Source organism: Mastomys coucha, unplaced genomic scaffold, assembly GCF_008632895.1.
Source record: "Mastomys coucha isolate ucsf_1 unplaced genomic scaffold, UCSF_Mcou_1 pScaffold21, whole genome shotgun sequence".
Lineage (NCBI taxonomy): Eukaryota > Metazoa > Chordata > Mammalia > Rodentia > Muridae > Mastomys > Mastomys coucha.
The window spans coordinates 75,852,670-75,876,243 of NW_022196904.1; the positions used below are offsets into that span (position 1 = coordinate 75,852,670).

The window sequence follows — 23,574 nt, forward strand, 5'->3', positions numbered from 1 at the left end:
CAGTCCATTCCCAATCTCTGCATTTCTTTCAGACTGTATAAATTTGGGGTTGAAAGCTTTGTGGGTGGTTTGATGACTGTATCTTTCCACTGAGGTTCCTAACTGACTACAAAAGGAAACCTGTTCATGTTCCATATCAGCAAAGCTCCAAATCATAACTAAGTTCACCCCCATTTATTCTTGGGTACCTCCCATATCCAAGGTCTGCTGTGTCCTGGAGAAGTTGTCTGCCTTCCCACCCCTGTCAGTTTCGTAATACCATTCATTCCCATAGCCATCTCTCCTGCCTCTCCCCAAACCTGATCATGAACACCTTCAAATAACCTCTATATCCCCTCTCCCATCCAATTTCCTCTCTCAATTTTCCTCTTATGATAATGTTATTCCCCCTTCTAGGTAATATCCAAGTACCCTAGCTTGTGTCTTCCTTCTTGTTTAGCTTCTTTGGATCTGTTGGATGTAGCATGGGTGTCCGGTATTTTATGGCTCACATCCACTTATAAGTGAGTACATACCATTTATGTCCTTTTGAGACTGGATTATCTCACTCAGAATGGTATCCTCAAATTCCATCCATTTGCCATCCATCCAAAATTCATGATGTCTTTGTTTTAATGGCAGAATAGGACTCCATTGTATAGGTACCACATTCTTTAGACATTATTCAGTTGAGAACCATCTAGGTTATTTTTAGGTTTCTGATATTATGAGTAAAGCTGATATGAGCATAGTTGAGCAAGTGTATTTGAGAGATGGTGGAGCAGCTTTTGGTTATATGCCCAAGAGTGGTATGGATTGATTATGAGGTAGAGCTATTCCCAGTTTTTTTTTTTTTTTGAGAATCCATTACATTAATTTCCCAAGTGGTTGTACAAGTTTGCACTCTTCTACTTTTACATTTTTTTCTGATATGTGTTAGTTCTTGAGGTTTTGATTTTAGCCATACTGACTGGTATAAGATAGAACATTTGATTGTTCTGATTTCCATTTTCCTGGAGTATAAGGACTTTGAACATTTCTTTTAGTACTTACAGGACATTGGAAACTCCTCTATTATTCTGTTTAGCTCTTAGCCCGATTTTTTAAATTTTGGGTGGAGTTTAGTATATGACTTCTTGATTTCTTTATAAATTTTGGATAGTAGGTTCTTCTCAGATACTTTGTTCTGCCATTTTGTCCCATTGTCAATATCAAATGCCTTACAGAAACTTTGAGTTTCATGAGGTACCATTGATAAATTGATTTTGGAACCTGAGCCATTGTTATGTTCAGAAATTTGTCTCTTGTCCCAATATTTTCCAGGTTATTTTTCACTCTCTTTTCTTTGAAATTTCATTTATCCCTATTTATTTTGATGTCCTTGAAGTACTATGACTTGTACTTGAATTTTATGACAAGTATTTGAATTTTATGCAGGATGATAAGTAATGGATCTATTTTCATTCTTCTACATGTAGACATTCAATTAGATCAACATCATTTGTTGAAGATACTTTCTTTTTGCATTGTATTGCTGCTTTATCAAAACTCAAGTATTCATAGGTATATGGGTTTAGTTTGGGTATTTCTATTCAATTCTATTCTTGGTCCTCTGTTTTTCTCATAGGAGAATTCTTGCTTCAATGTCTATAAAAAATGTATTGGAATTTTGATGGGGATTGCATTGAATCTGTATATTGCTTTTGGTAAGAAGGCCATTTTTCACTTTGTTAATCCTACCTATTTGTGAGCATGGGTGTTCTTTCCATCTTCTCATATTTTCTTTATTTGGTGATTTAATTTCTTGTCACCCAGAGAGCTTTCACTTGCTTTGATTGAAATATAGCAAGATATTTTGTATTATAGTGGCTGTTGTTAAGGGTATTCTTTCTGTAATTTCTTTTTTGGCCCATTTATCATTTGTTTAAAGGAGGACTTTTTTTTTTTTTAGTTAATTTTCTATCTAGCTTCTTTGATGAAGGTATTCCTCAGCTATAGGAGTTCTCAGGTATACCATTTGAGGGAGTTTGTGTGTAATATATTGTCCACAAGTAGTGATACTTTGACTTCTTCCTTTCCATTTTGTATCTACTTTATCTCCTTTAGTTGTCTTTTTTGTACTGTCTAGAATGTAATATACTACATTGTATAGATATGAAGGCAGTGGTCAGCCTTATTTTTTCCCTGATTTTAGTGAAATTGATTTAAATTGCTCTCCATTTAATTTGATGTTTGCTATTGTTTTATTGTGTGTTGCTTTCATTATGTTTAGATTTATGTCTTATTTCCATGTTCTCTCTAATATTTTTAACATTTCAAAGTATTTTGGTTTGTTTTCTGGTTTTTGTTGTTGTTGTTGTTGTTGTTTTATTTAATCTTTTTTTTTTTTTTTTACAGTCCAGACTTATCCCCCTCTGGTCTACCCTCTGACAGTTTCACATTCCATACTACCTCCTCCTGCAATCTCCAAGAGGTTATCCCCCTACCCTTACATACACACATACCCCACCAGAGTGCCACACTTCCTCAGGCCTCCAGTCTCTTGAGGGTTAGGTGCACATTCTCTGACTGAGTCCAAACCCAACAATCTTCTGCTTTGTATATGTTGGAGAGCTCATATCAGCTGGTGTACATACCTGGTTGATGGCTCTCTTTCTGAGATCTCCAGGGTCTAGGTGTGTTGCGACTCCTGGTCTTCTTATAGAGTTGCCCTCTTTAGCTTCTTCCAGCTTTTTCATAATTCAACCACAGAAATTCTTACCAGCTTCTGTCCATTGGTTGGGTGTAAATGTTTACTTTCAACTGCTTGTTGGATCTTTCCAGAGCAGTCATGATAGACCCCTTTTTGTGAGTACACTGTAGCATCAGTAACAATGTTAGGCTTTGGGGCAACCCATTAAGCTGGATCCCAAATTGGGCCTGTCACTGGATCTCCTTTTCTTCAGGTTCTTCTCCCTTTTTTCTCAGCATTTCTTTAAGACAGTAACAATTCTCGGTCAGAATTTTTGACTGTGGGATAGCAATCTCTTCCTTCCACTTGATGCCTTATCTTTCTACTGAAGGTGGCCTCTACAAGTTCCCTTTCCTCACTGTTAGGCATTTCATCTGAGGTCCCTTCCTTTGATTTCTGAGAGTCTCTCACCTACCATGTCTCTGGTACATTCTAGAGAGTTCCCCCACCTCCTTCCCTGTAGGGTTGCCTGTTTCTATTCTTTCTGCTGCTCCTCAGTGCTTCAGTCCTGTTCCCCTCACCCAATGCCTGATCATGTTCCCCTCTTCTCCTCCCTGTCCCTTTCTTACCCAGATCCCTCCCTGTCTCCACCCTCCTGTGATTGCTTTCTTCTCCCACAAAGACTTTTCAACATGTGCCTTTGTCGTTTAGTTTGTTTATATGGTGGATTAAGTTGAAAGATTTCCCATTGAACTATCCCTGCATTCCTAGGATATAGCCTACATGATCATGGTAGATGATGTTTTTGCATTTGGTTTGCAACAATTTTATTGAATATTTTTGCATCAATGTTCAAAAGAGAAATTGGTTTGAAGTTGTCATTGGGTGAGTCTTTGTATGGCTTAGGTATAAGGATGACTATGGTGTCATAGAATGAGGTTTGCAGAATTCCTTCAATTTCTATTTTGTAGAATAGTTTGAATATTAAGGATGTTATCTTGTCTTTGAAAGGCTGGTAATATTCTATACTTAAACCATCTCTTCCTAGGCTTTTATGGTTGTTTTTGTTGTTGATGTTTCCTTGATGTTGTTTGGGAGAATTTTAATAATTTCTTCTATTAACTTAGGTTCTTCTTTAAACTTTACATTGTTTTCTTGATCTTGATTTAACTTGGCAAGTCTTATCTGTCAATAAAATTATATATTTTATTAAGATTTTTCAGATACAGGAGGAGATGGGACAGAGGGTCAAGAATTTGAAAGGAGTTGTGTAGCATTGAGGAAGTGGAAACTGGGGTAGCCACTAGAAAGTTACAGATGCAAGGGTCCCATGACATTCCCAGGACGCAAGTGGGAGGACATTAACTAAAATAGAAAACAAATGGGAGAAAGAACCTGTAGAGACCATATCCAGTGGATAGGAATGGCCCCTGTTTGAGTAATGGTGCTACCTACCCACCTCAAACATATTAATCCAAAATTCCTCCTATCAAAAGGAAATTCAGGGACAAAGAGTGGAGCAGAGGCTGAAGGAAAAGTCATCCAGAGACTGCCCCACCTAGGGATCCTTCCTGTTTGCAAACCAAACCAAACTCAGAAACTATTGGTGATACCAAGAAATGCTTGCTGACAGGATCCTGATATAGTTATCCACTGAAAGGCTCTACCAGAGCCTAAGCAATACACATGAGGATGAATGTAGCCAAATATCTGACTGAGCACTGACACCCCAGTGAAAAAGTTAGAGCAAAGACTGAAGAGGCTGAAGAGATTTACAACCTAATAGGAAGAACCACAATATCAACCAACCAGACCCCCCAAAGCTCCTAGGGACATAACCACCAACCAAAGTGTACACATGGAGGGACCAATGGTCCCAGCTGGATATGTAGTAGATGATTGCCTTAACATGCATCACTAGGAGGGGAGCCACTTGTCTTGTGTAGACTAGGTGACTCATGGTAGGGAATGGTAGGGTGTTGAAGCAGGGGTGGGTGGGCAGGTGGGGGAGTACCTTCATAGAGGCAGAGGGAGTGGGGAGGGGATAGATGATTTGTGGAGGGAAAGGGGATAATATTTGAAATGTAAATAAACAAAATATCCAATAAAAAAAGATTTTCTAATATTGTGGAATACTTGTTTTTGAAGTAAGAACTAGTGATTCATTGAATTTCCTCACTGTCTGTCATGTCTCCCCTTTCATTTCCGATTTTCTTTATTGAACTGTGTATCTCTGTCTTTTGGTTAGTTTGCCAAACGTTTTGTCAATCTTGTTGATTTTTCCAAAGAAACAACATTTGGTTTCATTGATCCTTCGCAATGTTTATTTGTTACTGACTGATTGATTTTAGCCCTGATTTTGATTATTTCCTTCCATCTACTTCTCTTTGGTTTGCTTGCTTCTTTGTCTTCTGGGGTTTTTTGGTGTCCTTCTAAATTGCAAGTATGAGAACTTTGTATTTTCTTTATGGAGGCATTTAGTAATATGAACTTTCCAGTTAGTATAACTTTTATTGTGTTTCATAAACTTGGGCATGTTGTGCCTTTATTTTCATTTAATTCTACGAAAGTCAGTATTTTTTTTTCAGTATTTTTTCCCTGACTCAGATATCATTGAATAAAGAGTTGTTCAATTTCCATGAGTACGTATAGATTCTCCTGTTTCTGTTTTTGTTGAAGTCCACCTTTAATTCATTTTGATCACTTAAGGCAGAAGGGATAATTTTGATTTTCTTTTATCTGTTGAGGTTTCCTTTGTGGCTGACTCTATGCTCAGTTTTGGAGAAGGATTCATGAGGTGCTGAGAAGATGGTGTACTTTTTGTGTTTGGGTAAAATACTCTTTTTAAAATTATTTATTTTACTTACAATTCAAATGTTATCCCCCTTTTCACCCCACCCCTCCAAAAGCCTTCCACCACATCCAATCTCCACTATTTCTTTGAGTTGGTTGGTGCTCAAGCACCAACTCACTCACTGCCAACTCACCCCTCTAGCATCCCCCTACTCTAGGGAATCAAGCCCCCACAGAACAAAGTGCCTCTGCTCCCATTGTGGGTAGAGAAAGCAGTCATCTGCTACATATGTAGCAGGGGCCACAGACCAGCCCATGCATGCTCTTCTGTTCATGGTTTAGTCTGAGAGACCCCTTAGGGCTCTGGTTAGTTGATACTGTTGTTCTTCCTATGGTGTTACAATACCCTTCAGCTCCTTCAGCCCTTCCCCTAATTCTTCCATCAAAGTCCCCAAGCTTAGTCCAGTAGTAGGCTGTAATTATCTGCATCTGTCCCAGTCAGTTGCTCATAAAGCCTCTCAGAGTACAGTCATATCAAGCTCCTGTCTGCAAAAGCAACATGGCATCAGCCATTGTTTTAAGTTTTGGTGCTTGTGCATAGAGTGTATCCCAAGTTGAAGCAAATTCTGAATGGCCTTTCCTTTACTATGAACTTCATTTTTGTTCCTGCATTTCCTTTAGACATGAACAATTCTGGATCAAAAATTTTGATAATGGGTAGGTGCCACCATCTTTCAACTGAGGGCTATGTCTCTCTACTGATGGGAGCTCCATATCCCCACTATTTGTAATTTCTTCTAAGATCATTCCAATTGGCTCCTTGGAACTCGTATATCCCTGGTGTCTGGGATGGTCAACATAAAAACAGAAGGGATTTAAATTTAATTTGGTATCCTCCTGTTAAAGAAATTTAAAACTCAAATAATATGTACATTTAATTGTATTTTGTATATAGGCTATATAATCATTTGAAACAGTATATATTTTCTCAATAATTTATTTATTCAAATTACATCCCAATCCCAAACTCTTCCTCTCCCCAACACCCACACCCTGAAACAAAGATGAAGTATTCTTTCTAATAGTTAACAAAATAAACTTTCAAAAAAATTAATCATAAGAATCAGAGAAAGGCACTGCACACACATGAAAGGGAACTCTACCAAGGTGGTATCTCAGTTCAGAACATCTATGTTCAAAATGCAATGGTTCCCATGTCTGTAAAATGAACATGCCAAAGCCTAAGTTGCACACTGAACCGCATACATTAATACTGGGAGGCTTCAGTATCTCACACTCATCAATTGACAGGTAATCCAGAAAAAAAAAATAAAAAGAGAAAAAACAAAACTAACAAACATTATGGGTCAAATGTACCTAACACGTATCTATTGAATGTTTCATCCATTTATTCAAGTGCTTTGTGGGCTTTTAAGATGTCTCAGTTGAGATTTCTCTGTCTCTATAGCCCATTTTTAAATGGGTTATTTGATTTTCTAGAGACAAACTTCTTGAGTGCTTTGTATATTTTGGATATCAGACTTCTATCAGATATAGAGTTAGTGACAATCTTTGTTTCTATCTTTATGTTGCTGTTTTGTCTTTTTGAGAGTGTCCTTTGCTTTACAGAAGATTTTTAGTCACATTTGCCAACTGTTAATCTTAGACTCTGAGCCACTCACTGAGCCACTGGTGATCTATTAAGGAAAATTTTCCTCTGTGCCAATGTGTTTGAAGCTCTTTCCTACCTTCTCTTCTGTTAGAATCAGTGGATCTTGGTTTTGATGTGGAGGTCCTTGATCCAATTGGATTTGACCATTATAAAAGGTATGGATCAATTTGCATTATTTTACAAGCAGACTACCAGTTAGATCAAAACAATTTGTTGAAGATGCTCTCTTTTTTCTATTGTATGGTTTTGGCTTCTTTGTTAAAAATCAAGCTTTCATAGGTGTGTGGGTTTATTTCTGGGTCTTAAATTGTATTCCTTCGATCAATCTGTCTCTCTCTGTACCAATCAATACCATGCAGTTTTTATCACTATTGTTCTGTAGTACAGTTTAAGGTCAGGTATGGTGATTCTTCCAGAAGTTCTTCTTTTTTTTATTTTTTAAATTCCACAAGAAGTTGAGAATTGCTCTTCCCATCTCTGTGAAGATTGAGTTGGAATTTTAATGAGAATTGCATTGAATCTGTCTGTAGATTGATGTGTTAAAATGGGTATTATGCACTTAAAGAAATGTTCAACATCCTTACTGTTCAAGGAAATGCAAATGCATATGACACTGAGATTCCAACTTGCACAAATCTGAATGGCCAAGATTAAAATCTCAGGCAAGGGCAGATGCTACAGAGGATGTGGATGGAGAGGAACACTCCTGCATTCCTGGTAAAATTGCAAACTGATATGATCACTCTGGAAATCAATCTGGAGGTTCCTCAGAATATTGGAATTAGATATACCTGAAGACCTATCTATACCATTCCTGGATGTATACTCAAAACATGCTTCACCTTATCATAAGGACACATGTTCAGCTATGTTCATAGCAGACTTTATTTGTAATATCCAAAAGTTGGAAACAACATACATGTCCCTCAACTGAAGAATGGGTACAGAAAATGTAGTTCATTTACTTGATAGAATACAGAATACCCATAATACAACACACATACACCTAAAATTTTAAACGGAGCAAAGCCCAAGTGAGGATATTTCAATAGCACTTAGAAGTAGGAACAACACAAACACAGAATGAAGAGAAAATGAACAACTTAGGTGGGAAAGGGGAGGGGTATCAGAAAAGGGGGACAGGATCCAGAATGGAGGAGACACAAGAGAAGCCCAGTGGACCAAAAAAATGAATGGAAACTTCCAGATCAAGGGGTTTTGGGAGCAGACTCTAGAAATTCCCAGAGACCTAGGATACAGAAGACTTCAAGGATTCATTACGGTTGAACTTAATGTCCAGCTGAAATATCCAGTATGGGTTGATGGAACCTGAAGAGATAACCACCAGTAGTTGGACATTGTCCCCACTGGAGGAATGTGGACACCAATCTACATGCAAAATTTTTATCCCAGAAATGTTCCTATCTAAAAGTAGTGCAGGGACAAAAATTGAACAGACACTGAAGGAAAGACCCGTCAGTAACCTGTCCAACTTGGGATCTATCCCATCAGCAGGCACCAGTAGCTGACACTATAACTGATAATATGTTGTGCTTGAAGACAGGAACTTAGCATTGCTGTCCTCTGAAAGGCCCTACTACAGTGAACTAACACTAATGAAGATGCTCACATCCAACCACATGACTCAGGTCAAGTCCCATATGGAAGAGTTAGGGGAAAGTTAGAAGAATATGAAGGTCATGGCAACCCCAAAGGAAGATCAACAGTGTTAACTAACCTGATCCCTGCTGCACTCCCGGAGGCTAAGCCATGAATCAAAGAGTATACATTGGCTGCTCCAAGGCTCCAAGCAATATGTAGGAGAGAACTGCTTTGTCTGGCTTCCATGGGAGAGGGTGTGCCAAATCCCTTAGAGACTTAATACCTCAGAGGGGGATCCCTGGAGGTGGGAGAATCTTCTCTGAAAAGGGAATTAGGATTGGTTGAAGGTTTCTCAGAGGGGTGAATGGAAAGAGCAACATTTGGCATGTAAATAAATAAAATATAAGGAAAATAATTTTCTAAAATAGATAGGAAACATTATTTTGAGCATGGCAATTCTCAATGAATACTATAACATTGTGATATTTTCTAGAGCCTCAAACATATGAGCACAGGGGGAAAATTCCTGAACAGAACACCAATGACTTGTGCTGTAATATCAAGAATCCATAACTAGGACCTCATAAAATTGCAAAGCTTTGTAAGGCAAAGGACACTGTTAATAAGACAAAAGGCAACGAACAAATTGGTAGAAGATCTTTACAAATCTTACATCTGATAGAGGGCTAATATCCAATATATATAAATAACTCAAGAAGTTATACTCCAGAAAACCAAATAACAATTAATATTAAAAATGGGGTACAGAGATCGACAAAGAATTTTCAATTGAGGAATATCGAATGACCAAGAAGCACCTAAAGAAATGTTGAAAATCCTTTGTCATCAGGGAAATGCAAATCAAAGCAACTCTGAGATTTCACCTCACACCAGTCAGAATGGCTAAAATCAAAAACTCAGGTGACAGTAGATGCTGGCAAGGATGTGGAGAAAGAGGAACATTCCTCCATTGTCGGTGGGAATGCAAGATGGTACAACACCTCTGGAAATTAGTTAGGCAGTTCCTCAGAAAACTGGACATAGTATTAACTGAGGACCTAGCTATACCACTCCTGCACATATAACCAGAAGATGCTCCAACATTTATTAAGGACACATGCTTCACTAAGTTCAAAGCAGCTTTATTTATAATAGCTTGGAGCTGGAAAGAACCCAGATGTCCTTCAACAGAGGAATGGATACAGAAAATGTAGTACATTTGCACAATGGAGTACTACTCAGCTATTAAAAATGATGAATTCATGAAATTCTTAGGCAAATGGATAGAACTCGATTATTTGGTTTTTAATAGCAATTACCTCCAGCATTGCTCAGGGTAATTTGACTGCCTGAGCAAAGTGGGGTTTATAAGTTTTCCATTATCATCATGTGGTGCAGTATGTTATTTAAGCTATAGTAGTGTTTCCATTACAAAAGTGAGTGTCTCTGTATTTATTTAACAGATATTAAAAACTGAACTTTAAGTTAAAAGGAAAATAAAAGTTCAGCAGGAGCTTGCCACGTAAGCCTGAGAGTTAAATTTGAGACTGGTGCTGGCTAATGAGAGGATTACAGAAAACCACAGGGGGCCAGGCCTGTGAATACAAATCAAAGCAGAGGCAAGCAAGCTGTTAGATATCCTAGGGACTAACAGGTCAGGAAGACATAAACCATAGAGATAGGGTAAAAATGCAAGGACATATCCACGGCCAAGGCCTGCAAGGACATGCCTGGGCAGACACTGAGTAATGGGCCATCTAGTCCTCTTAGATATAGTTGAAGGTCAACTAGAAACCCTGAGTAGCGCTCCCCTTTTAGGAATTTTCAACTCTAATCTACACTAACTACATTTAAAATAGCCAATCACGTATAGCCACACCAATTCCTTTGTTTCCCCAGACCTTTTTTCCTATATAAACCCCTAACCCCTGGGCCTCGTGGTCGATTTTCCCTGGACTCCTGAGTGAGTTTGATTGGGGGTGGAACCAGAGCTCTGAATAAACTGCCTCTGTGTTTGCATCAAGACGGCCTCTTGTGTTCTTTGGGTGTATGTCTCCCAGGACTTGAATGAGAACTCCCTACGGGGTGTTTCATAAGCTTTTTTCATCTTGGTGAATTTTTCCTCTCATAAATGTGTAGTGTATTTACACATACCTTTTGAGAAATTTTTGTTGTAAGTCTTTTTTAGCATAACATTTGATTCATAGGAACATTTGCATGGAATATATTTTATGAATCCTTTGTCCTGAAATAATACTACTTCTTGATATTGAAGTGTGTTTGTTGTGTGCAAGAAAGGATGGATACTGATGTCATATCAAACTCATTAGTCTGTGTATTTTAATTGTAGAATTGAGTCCATTGTTATTGAAAGATATCAGTGCCCAGTGATTGTTAATTTCTATTATTTTCTTGTTGTTGTTTATTTTGGAAGTGTTGTAAGTTGCGTGTGTGTGTGTGTGTGTGTGTGTGTGTTTGTGTTTTCTTTCGGTTCTGTATATGTGGGGTTATTTATTTGCTGTAATTTTTTTTTTTTTTTTTGGTTTTTTTTTCGAGACAGGGTTTCTCTGTATAGCCCTGGCTGTCCTGGAACTCACTCTGTAGACCAGGCTGGCCTCGAACTCAGAAATCCGCCTGCCTCTGCCTCCCAAGTGCTGGGATTAAAGGCGTGCGCCACCACCGCCTGGCATTGCTGTAATTTTTGATATGTATTGTTAACACCTTTATGGTTTTTCTCTAGCATCTTCTGTGGGCTGAATTTCTAGATCTATATTGTTCAAATTTGAATTTATTGTGCAAAATTTTAATTTCTTCATACAGGATGTACAGTGGGCCTTTTGATGGGGATCTTTCCTAGCAGAGTCTCTTAGGGTTGTTTCTATCAGCATTGCTTCAGAGGAGATAAGGATTCAGAGGGGTGGGAATGAGTCAGGTGATGGTCAAGTGAATTTAGCATCTCTATGTTGCTAGCAATTAGGCAAATTCTGTGGTGTTGACTAACTAGTAAACAGGTGGTTCTTTATTATACAAGAGTCACAGAACAAAGAGATTCTAATTATTATTCACGTGGTAGAGTTTATGTGTTTGACTTTTCATTATATGGCCAAAGTTACAGGTTGAGTTACAATGAGAACATTCAAACAGAACAGATTATATTCTCATTATTATCCATATACCTCCAATTTAAGTAATATAAGCAAAGTCTTCACCAAAGCAAACACATTCAATGTTTGACAGGCTATTTTTATGCTACCAACATTTGCAGTTTTAAATCACTCCAGACAAACAGAAAATATACAAACAAGTCTTTCTATGAGTAGCAAACAATAGTACGTATCTTACTATATGTATCATCATCTATGCTATATAGCAGGAAAAGTGTATTTTACTCAATTGATCTTATTTAGTGAATTTTCTTCCTCCAGAGATCTACCCTCAATGACATTTTATCTTTAACCTACATTTTCAGAGAGCTCTGACCTATAATAAAAAGTAACGTTAAATTTGTATCCTATTTTCCTGGACAGTCAGAGGTTTTTCACTTGTCTGTTTAACCTACACCAATTCTGGTCTTAGAATTTGCTCATGACAGATACTTCACTAAGATTCTGATAAGAATGGCTTCATCTACTTTGTGCTTATCTGTGCTTAATGAACTCAAAGAGAAGGAAGATTTCCAAGCCGTGGCAAGATAAATGTCATTTTAGGATTTTCCTAAAAGCATTTAGACATATTATATCATCCTGAGCAAAAGACATGAAGTGATTTATAATGCAGAACATCTCCAAGAATAAAACAGGAAAAGACAAAGGGACAACAATAGAGATAAAAGAAAAATTATTATTACAGTCTTCTCATACACACAGGAATTGTGTCAAGAAACTCTGCTGGCTTCATGACTCTCACCTTTTACAGAGGATAGAGTTGTGGGAAAGGTTATTACAATTTCCTCTAGGTGTAGTGATATGGGCTGGCATCTTTGGTCTTGTAGAGTTTGCATTGCATCAGTACAAGCCTCCTAGCATTTAAATATCCTTAGAAAAATAAAGTCATAATGATTTATGCACTGTGTAAAAGTTATCCTTATGTTATCCAAATGCTGATTTCTCTGCCCACATACCTAATTTAAACCTGGACATAGCATTGTAGTGCTTATGTTAAGAATTTCCTGTCTCAAGAAGAAAGAATAGGGTAGGGACTGACAGATCCACAGAATATGGCATTTAAAATTGTTTCATTATTAAAATAACTTTTTAGACAATGTGACAGGTTTACTCCTGGAAGTACCCAAAATTCACTTCTAAAAACATGATGAACATTGAACAAAATCCATATGGAGATGACTTTATGCAATCTTGCCATGTGCAAATAAAATACTCTAACTACATCTGTAGGTGTAATGATGTCCAAAAAGACAAAACTAGTATGTAGACAAAGTTAATTATCAAGCAATGCCAAGACCAATTAAGGAAGTCCTTCATAATTCCTGCTTCAAAAATTTTTATCTTAGATATACTGGACCAGAAAGTTGAAGAATATATACTCTAAGATTATAGAGATATCTCACTAGAATTGTTCAGATAACCAACTATGTCTGTCATTTCAGTAATTTGGATGCTGCTTACCTATACTTCTTGTATACTCAAATAATTATTCGTTTCAGGTCTCTCATGGTTTTCAAAACTAGATAGTTATAGTCTCACAATTAATCTTTAAGTTGTTGAGGATTTGAGAGGCTTTTTTAGGTGTAGATAATGCATTTAAGTCTAAGAATATTTTTCATGTTTTTTAATTATACAAGTTAGAATAGAAAATGATTTAGATACCAACCTCCAAACTCTCCAAGATAGGATTGACAATAGAATTGCCATATATTTATTCTATATATATGATACTGTAAATCTCACCTTATAGTATGCATAATTGTGCTTATTATATATAGATTACTATTTTAAGAAAAAGAAACTTTAACAGGACAAAAAGAGGAAAGTATATTCATAAAATTTTCATGAACTGTGTAAAAGTTATCCTTGTATTATTCAAATTCTGATTTCTCTGATGTCATATCTTCTTTCAATCAGGACGCAGCATTGTAATGCTTAAATTAAGAATCTCTTGTCTCAGGTATATATAAATATTTTTACCATTTATTCTCTAATTGTCAATAAAGGCTGAAAACAAAATGGCTGGGCTAAAAAGATAGTAGGGTGGAACTTTGACCAGTGAGGAAAAACAGAGGAGAGGTAGGTTAATGTTTGAAGTCATGACCACGGGGTAAAGAGAGAGATCATAGAATCACATCTGAATCTCAAAAATCCAGAATCATAATAAAATGCAAGTATCTTGAGATTTCTGATGGCAGGTAGCCAGATTACCTGAGAGAATAAAGAGAAACTACCCAGCTATTGATCTAAAACCTTTGGCAACCTTATTCCTCCATTTGATTCCTTCTCTTTAAACTGAAGGTAGACTCTACAAGTTCACTTACACAGTTGGACATTTCATCTAAGGACCTGTATATTGGTTTTATTAATTTTTGGTATGGGTCTTGAATTCCTGATCTCTCCAATACATTTAACATGAACAGGTATTGTATTTTGTTTTTTTGTTTGTTTATTTGTTTGTTTGGGATTTTTTGTTTGTTTTTTTAAGATACAGTTTCTCTGCATAGCCCTGGCTGTCCTGAAACTCACTCTGTACAGAGTGAACTCAGAAATCTACCTGACTCTGCCTCCCAAGTGCTGGGATAAAAGGTGTGTGCCACCACTGCCCAGCTGTATTTTGTGTTTTATAAAATGTTTATTTTTAGCATCTAATGACATGATATTTATATAAATATGGCAATTATAATAATATAAGAAAATGTGTATAAAATATAATTAGACATATCATTTTAAATTATATATACTGTAATATAATATGTATTATATGCTTACATGAGAATTTTCTTATTTTGTATGCATATATATGTATGTGTATGTGTGAGTATTTACATTGGCATAAAAACATTTAAGTATCTAGATATAAATTATTTACCTTGTCATGCCCTTTTGATCTGTAATTACTTAAGAGAAACTAAAATATTTTCCTAGACCTCTATCACCTTGTACTATGTAATAATATAAGTCCAGATGTAGAAGAGACTGGTAATTTCAACATTGTCTCTTGCAAATATAAAAAGTTCATTACCCTTATCAAGAAATTATTCATAACTTATATACTGTAGTTCATCAAGTAGAGCATATTGATTTTCATAAGAGGAAGAAAATTAAATATCCTTACCTTAACCTCCCAATAGACTAAGATGCTCTATACCATGCAAAATGATTCAGGATCTTAGAAGACATAGTTTTGAAAAGATTTGTTTGCCATGGAGATTTTATGCACAAGTTCTATTTCACTGCACCTTATATCTTACTCGTCATGAACTCAACTTTTGACTTTGTGTATCATTTCCTCTTTACTTATTTTCACGATGAATATTGTTTCATGAATTCAACCAATATAATCATAGTATTGCTTGTCTTCATGTTCTATAAAGTCCATTATTCTGAAAGATATATTTGATAGACAAAAACATCAACACACAAAATCCTAACACAATTTTTCATTGCTTTTTGTTTCTGATAACACTTAATTATCTATAACTAGTCACCCATGCTATGTTCTGCTTTATATTTCATTCATGGATATGATATTAACAACTAATCACAATTTTTGTCCTAAAATGTAAATTCCTCTGAACTGATTCATGTGCTCTTAGATTCTAAAATAGGGTACATGAACACAATCATACTAAACATATATTCAGTTCATTATAAATAGTTGGAAATTGCACAACAAATGGTGCAAACATTTTTAAATTAAGTATGATAGAAATAGCATTTTCTGACACTAGTATAAAATATTATAAAAATATTAGGCTTAAAGCCCACCCAGATTATCTCAGCAGCATTCATTCCCTCATCTTCATATCTCAGACCACAAACCTAGTAAATTTCCTCTGCTTTAATGGAGGCAATGGCTGTATTTAGAACTTGGATAAGACCTGTCCAGAGTCCACCAAAACTAGACCAAAATCTGCACAGTCTCCAAACATCACTCTCTTTCCTCAACTTCATATCAATGTATCTGTGGTTTCTGGTTGAAATATTTTACTCTACCAGAGGGCACACTGATCCCTGAACTCCAAGCAAGACCTTATTCATAGAATCCAATGTTTATTCACAGTCCACTTATCTTTCTCCAACAGTACCTTCTCCCCTTGTCTACACATCTTGGCATACAAATCCAACAGAAGCCCAATGTTCTATCAGAGACCAGAACTTGGAACTTGCAAATATCATACTACTACTCCAAAATCCAGAGATGACACAAGTACTGAGAATCACAGAAGACACTGGGTCTGCCAGAGTCTTGCTGAGCCAGGGCTCCTGGATCTCAATGACATGAAGGAGCCCTGTTGAGAATACATTTTTATGGTATCACAAAAGCCCGAAGTCTAGAATCAGACTGATGACCCACTACAAAAAACATTTGCAAGTGAAGATGTGTGGACACAGGGATACCCTTTTAGCACATTATGATCTACTAAACTTTACATGATGAGATGATTTTTATGCTTTTATTGGTGTTACTGTTGTTAAAGTTCTTTATTTGTTTGTGTTATATTTTCAGAGGGAATTTGAAAGTGTAAAGGCCAGAAATGAGTGAATGGAGAAATGCGTATAACTGCTGTGCATGATGTTAAACTCACAAGAAATCAAATAAAAGAAAAAACCTTAACTCTCATACATCAAATTATATACATTAAGGATGGAAGGCTTCCACTCTGAGTAGTCTATTATCCTTGATGGAGCTCCAATCTTCCCCCTCCCCAACTTCTCTGTCCACCATCAAAAGAACCATGGATCCCGAACCATACAGGTTAACTTCCTTTCCCGAATGGATCTTCCCTGTTTGCTGAGTAATCTGGGGGATGCCAAGCAGTGCTGACTAGCTTTCTTGAACAGTCAGGCCTCAATTCTCATGTCATGCCTCTATCTAATTTCAACAGATCTGCAGATCCTGAACAATACCGGTGGATGCTGAAAAATTTAGACCTGCTGCTCTGGAACCATACAGCCCAAGGATACCCATCAAAGGCCTGCCAAACCAAGACAATTGATTTGAACTCCCCTTCCAATACCTACTAAAACAAGGAAATTTTAGCTCCTGGAAAAGAAAAAAAAATAAAAAGAGAGAGAGTCCATACCATTACTATAATTCTTTAGAAGATCAATTTCCATTAAATTTTGGTAGTAAATAAGCTTGAAGGGCTTAAAAGAGAAAAGACACACAGTTGGATGGATAGTGAATGTAGGAATAAAAGAATTAGAGAATGGTGTGATTGTGATCAAAATGACATGTAATACTAAAGACTATCAAAGAACTAAAAAGTAGAATATGAAAGTTTTTAAAATATGACATTCTTGCCCATGCAATATAATTCAATAGCTAAAAAAATAACCTAAAGCAAAAACTTACATTTTTGAAAACTTATTCTTACAAACTATATTAATAATAAACATGTTCACTGAGTTATATGCTCAGCCACATACAAGGAGGTTATTTTCTGTCTTGTATGATGAACTTTGAAGATTTTCCTTGGCAGATAATTTGTACTGTGTAATGTCTATGTATATCCATCAGAAACCCTACCATAAAGGAAGTCACTTCAGATGATGAATAAAAAGAAAGTTTAGAACTGACTTTAAATTGTTAGTCAAACAAAATAATCCAAGACATCTGTACATTGTAATGATACATTATTATGGAAATCACTCTTGCATATTAAAAGAATGGATTTATTATTCAATATTACAACTAAGGTTAGTACACTTTGAGGTAACTTAAGACAGTGCACATTATACTATGTGCATTTAGTTTGTTATTTAGCCTGCCTTTTAATGAACAATGAAATAAAAAACTTGCTTGCTTGGATTTTCCATGTAATTAGCTTTTGTTAACATTTTATGAATAAAATTAATTAATTCCAAGTTATATATTTCCCATGACCATGTTCTAATATAATTCAATTCATAATAAATGCAAGAAACAAAAATCAGACAGAAAGCAACTACATAAAGTTGATGTCTACAAGTGTTGAAGGTGCATAAAGGTATTTCTTAGTTTTATTAATCTTTTTATTACTGAGGTCAATTGGGTTCAGTTGGATTCATTGACATAACTGCTTGTAATACTCATTGGAATAACCTATGTAATCCGAGTGAACTATTACAAATAATTTCAGAAAACTAAACTGAACTAGGCTTGTGACAAAATATTCCCAAAAGAAATCATGTGTGGAACATTTATGTTTACTTACATGAATGTTGTCATAAGGGATATATAGAACAATCCTGATGAAAATTTTTCCCCTATTTTTCACCTGGCCATGGGATCTCAGATGCAGAGCCCCAGGACAGAGAGTGCTTCAGAATCCTCCAGAGTCAGTGAACTGAAAAGTAAACACTGTGAGAAGTACATGTGTTCTTTTATAGTAACAACAGAAATAAAAAGGACACCTGGATGTGTTTATGAAAATTTGATATGTGAGATTCTGCCTGCCTGATGCCTCATGCTGCATTTTGCTCAAGGAGCCTATCTTGATGACAGCAAAGATGTTCCCTTTGATTTTTGTCTTCTTGGTTCTGAAGCTTTCCATACTTTTTTGCTATTTGAGTGACCCCAGGTGCTTCTGGAGAATAAAAGACACAGAAAATTATCTAGGAGATAAAGAGGCTGATTGTTTCTTTTCCATTTATACAAAGTGTGGCTATGTGAAGAATGATTACTTCAGTGAGAATCTAGACAAGCAGTAAGTGTATTTTTTATTTATGCATAAATGCACATTAAACATTCCAGGGGTGGTGAGTGAGAGATAAGATCTTATGTGACTTCTGGCTGTCCTCTAGGACATAAGTAAAATTTATTTTATGTTTCATGGCTGGTAATTTTGCTAATTATGGTAGTTTATTGTGTGGCTTTTTTATTGTCATTTTTGAATCATAGTCCAGTTAGATGCCAAATGAAAAAATCACACTATTGACCTTGCTCTTAAAGAGATTCCCTTTACATGACAATTTTCACCTTATGATTTTCATGTCATGCTAGTGTATAGTGCCTCGTTCGTGGCTAAGTTTCTGAGACATATAAGGGTTCAGGTTAGTTGAGACTGATGGTGTTCCTTTTAGGTTTCCCTTCTCCTCAGCTTCTTCCAGTCTTTCCCTAATTCAACCAGAGGGATCCCCAAATTCAGTCCAATGACTGGGTTTAAGTATCTGCATCTGTCTCAGTCAGCTGCTTGTTGGGCTTCTCAGAGGACAGCTATGCTAGACTCCTGTCTGTAAGCACACCATAGCAACAGTAATAGTGTCAGTTCTTGGAGCCTCCCTTGAGATGGATCCCAATTTAGCCAGGTAACTGGAACTCACTTTCCTTTGTCTTTTCTCCATGTTTGTCAGTGCAGTTATTTTTGACAGAAACTTTTCTTGGTCAGAGTTTTTGACTGTGGGATGGCAACCCCATCCATCCATGTTATGCCCTCTCTTTATACTGGAGACGAACTATATAAGTTCCTCCTATCCACTGTTGGACATTTCATCTAAGGATTCTCTATATATTGTTTTATTATGTTTAGTTTTGAGCCTTGAGTATATGATCTTTCCAATATTTTTAATGTGAAAAGTTATTGTGTTTAATCAAAAGCCTTTTCAGCATGAGATGATCATGTGAACTTTTGAGTTTGTTTTATGGTAGATTACATTAATGGATTTTCATATAGTGAACACACCTTGCATCCTTGGAATGCTTTTAAAATTAACTCTCCTATATTACAAATAAGTGTTAGATCTATATTATATGATAGTTATATTTTCCTTTGATATATATCTATAGTATAATTTACAATGATGCAGAAAATAATTCAAATGGTTGTCTTTGAAATATTCATAAATATTTTTGTAGTTTTCTACCACAAGTACCTTACCTTGTGTTACCTTTTTTTAAAAAAATTATATTACCTATTTGAGGATAGCATAGAATGCATTATCAACATATTTAATCCTTTCAAATATATTTAATTCTTCCACATTTATGCATTCCCCCATGCTACTATCTGGAATCATTTAAAAAAAAATCAAGTCTACTTTGCACTGCAGATATGCTCTTATATTTATGGCCTTCCACTGCATGAGATTTAACTACCAAAGGGATACAGTTTAAATGATTACTATCATTATTCATTCAGCATATTTTTCTCATTCAGCATCTATTCATTGCCTATATCAGTCCATGTATTAACAGATAGATATGGAGTGCACTACTTCTCATACATGCATATGGTAGATTTATATGGAATAATAAAAGGCTAATAACTAAATAGACCTTCAAGTTTGAAAATTCAAAATGTCACTTTATTTTCCTGCTTTGAAGTAGAAGACATTGTAGTGCACTAAACAGGAACTACTCATCAGATAAACTCCAGGCTTTCCACAGCTTAAAGAGAAATTCCATAACTGATAAGTAGACACTCACCAAGCAGATTAGAAAATGTGGTATGACTGATGATGCCAGAACAAAACAAACAACATTTTAAAAATATGAAGAATTAGATATTTTATATAGAAACTAATGACTATAATAAAAGGAGAATATAAATTAAAGTATATGATTTGAAAACCATTAAACACACATTTTATTATAGCTAATTTGATTTAAATGGTTGTGTTTTTCAAATCTAGGTTTTGTAGATACACAATTTATGATTCATGTGTTTAAAGGGTGAATACAACATGTGTGTGTGTGTGTGTGTGTATGTGTGTGTGTGTGTGTGTGTGTGTGTGTGTGTGTGTGTGTGTGTCCAACACCACGGTCATGCTTAAAATTCTTAGAACATTTCATTGGGAATCCTGAAGGCTGTATCTTCAACTCTTATCCTTTTATCAACTCATACCTACACTATTCCAAAATCTACTTTGTATTTCATACTTATACATATGAATTTTTAATATAATTGAGATTATATCTCTTGTGCCCTATTATGCTTTTAACTAAGCATACTATTTTCCAAGTCCATCTAAATTTATAGCCTAAATCAAATTTATTTTCTATCACTGATTATACAAAATATACTTTTAGTACAATATACTCAAATTCTGAATTTACTCCCTCAATTCCTGAAACATTTATTAATTACCTCTCATATGGACCCACATCATGACCTTCACCCATTAAAAACTTGTCATATAAATAGTAGCAAGAAAATAGAACAAAACAAATATTTCAGATCATAAAAATCATTCATTCAAGCAGAAAAAGAGCCTCTGGAAAAACAAAAATTGTATGAGAAACACACTTATGTACAAATAGAAAAATAGACATATGCATCTTTACAAGCATTAAGTCAATAAAAAGAAAAGTTTAGAAGCTTTATCATAAACACTAAAACCTCTAAACTTCAAAAGTTAATCTCCTGACAAAATGTAATGAGACAAAGAATTTCCAACATATCACTGAGTTTATCTTATATTATTCATGTACTTGGCACTGAGTATACCCTAAAAACTGTACCCCAGTAAGTTTTTGTATCCCCAGTGGGAACACAAAATTTAGAGTTGAGATTTTTTCACAGTTATACACATAAGTGTATTTTTATTCTTATCCATGAAGCCATAGAGTTAGGCCAGTACCATTATTCAAGTAGTTTATTTATTTTAGTGTAGTTTTCTGTATTTATTATCAAAAAATCATATGTCCAAAGGTGTGTGTTTATTTATAGGTCTTCAGTTACATTCTATTTTATTAACTACCAATCCCATTAAGAAAATTTTATCAATAAAGGTGTGGAGATCAAAGTGAGATCAGAAATTGTGATACTCCTACTAGTTACTTCATTATTTAAGATTGTTTTAGCTTTTCTATTTTTTTAAATTAAAAATTGTACTTTTGACATAGTAAACCTTCATACTTCAGCAATTGAAGTGGATTAATTGGAGAACACAGTTCTCAAAATGCATATCTGTCTCAAGTACAGAATAGCAATCCCCTTAAAAAGTATGACACAATTTCAGGTATGACTGAATGAACAAAAATAGCCAATAAATAAGGGAATAAGACTATAAAAATTGTTTAAAAATAAGAAATAGTAAATAATGGAGAACCTAAAACCTTTAAGTCCATTCAATTCTAGCTTCAGAGCCAAAGGTTAGATCCAGTTACAGAAATATTTACTATAGTCACAAAGCATTACAGAAAATGCAGATGGGGCAAAAGAAAAACAGCTCATGTACAATACACTGATATAATATGTAATTATTAAATAATAATATTATACTGTATAAAATATATCAAAGCAGATATTTCCAGTTGAAATTTGTTTAATAAAATAGAGAAGTTTAAATAAACATATTAGAAATAGAACAAATCTGGAAAAATTTGAGTCAAATAGAACCCAAGGCCAGCTATGCAATAGCCAGTGATTGTAGAAAAATAAAGAATTAGTACAATGGATTGGAACATGTGAAGCAAGAGGAGTGCAATCTGAACATGAAATGTTGTAGCTATAACCAATTTTATATCACTCAACTATGTACAGCCTTAAGTAGAAAATAAAAAGAGATGAATTGCGTGGAATGAAGAAAAGAGTATAAGAATTACTGTGGTATTTGCATTATCTAAGAATTCTTTACACTTTGGCAATAGGTGACACAGACAAATTTGGCTAACTAATCTTCATTCCATTATAAAGGGTCATGACATTTTTTAGTGCTGATTCTGTAAAGAAGTGTAACATTCTAGATAGCAAATAATTCTCATTTCTTTTCCCCACATTAGGAATTAGAGTTATAATATGAAGGCATGGGCTGACTCAATGTTTGCTCAGATATCTTTTCATATTCACTGATAACATGTGGATATTTTACCATGTTCAAGAAAAACATGGTTATAGAGAGAAAACTTCTCTCAAACAAAAACAAAACAAAACAAAACTAACCAAACAAACAAACATACATTTCATCAAATAAAAAAATTTCAGATTATTAAATTATTTTGAATGTCCCACATCCTAATATATCACAATAAGAAATTGTGTCAACATAGGAATGTGTCATAAAAATTCAAGAATTATTTGCTTAACCCACACTGAGTTTTATTTATGATTATCATAATTATAACCCATATACCCCATGATTGTTGTGCACTGTTTTCAGGGTGACTCGTAAGACCATCCAATTGATTTCCTCTGTTTATTTTGCCATTGAAGAAATCAATAGGAACATTTACATTCTACCTAACATTTCCCTACTAGTTAAGATTGAATGTAATCTAATTGCGGATAATTGGGAAAAAAAGGATATTATTCCTAATTACTACTGTAAAAATCAGAGAAGATATTTAATTGTACTTACGGGACCTCCATGGATAACATCTTACAAACTTGGACCATTCCTGTATTTCTCCAGAACTCCAGAGGTAAGTCACAGAACTTTGAAATACAATCTTACCACAGTCTGAGTTTCTGAGTACCAAGGCTAACTAAAAGGTAGAGAATTTATTTGTACATATTCTGATCTATCAAACGTAAAGGATAGACACATTCTGTGTCAAACACAACAACTTTACGACAAATGGGTAGGAGACACAACATAATGTGAAATGTTTTACCAGAAGATTTAGTTTATCTGTGATTTTAAAGCAATTCACAAGAAGTTGGAAAAAATTTTAATAATAATATTAAGAATCAGTCACCAGGCAGTGGTAGCACATGCCTTTAATCCCAGCACTTAGGAGGCAGAGGCAGGTGGATTTCTGAGTT

At 35.2% G+C, this 23,574-nt stretch overlaps 1 protein-coding gene across 1 annotated transcript in view; it reads left to right on the forward strand.

Moving 5' to 3' along the window:
- Nucleotides 1–18,379: 18,379 nt before the first annotated feature.
- Nucleotides 18,380–23,574, forward strand: part of LOC116102531 (vomeronasal type-2 receptor 116-like) — a 119,024-nt gene continuing 113,829 nt past the window's right edge. Inside the window, exons 1-2 of the mRNA XM_031387252.1 lie at nucleotides 18,380–18,576; nucleotides 22,970–23,231. Of these exons, the coding sequence (XP_031243112.1) occupies nucleotides 18,380–18,576; nucleotides 22,970–23,231 (459 nt within the window). The remainder of the gene's footprint in view (nucleotides 18,577–22,969; nucleotides 23,232–23,574) is intronic.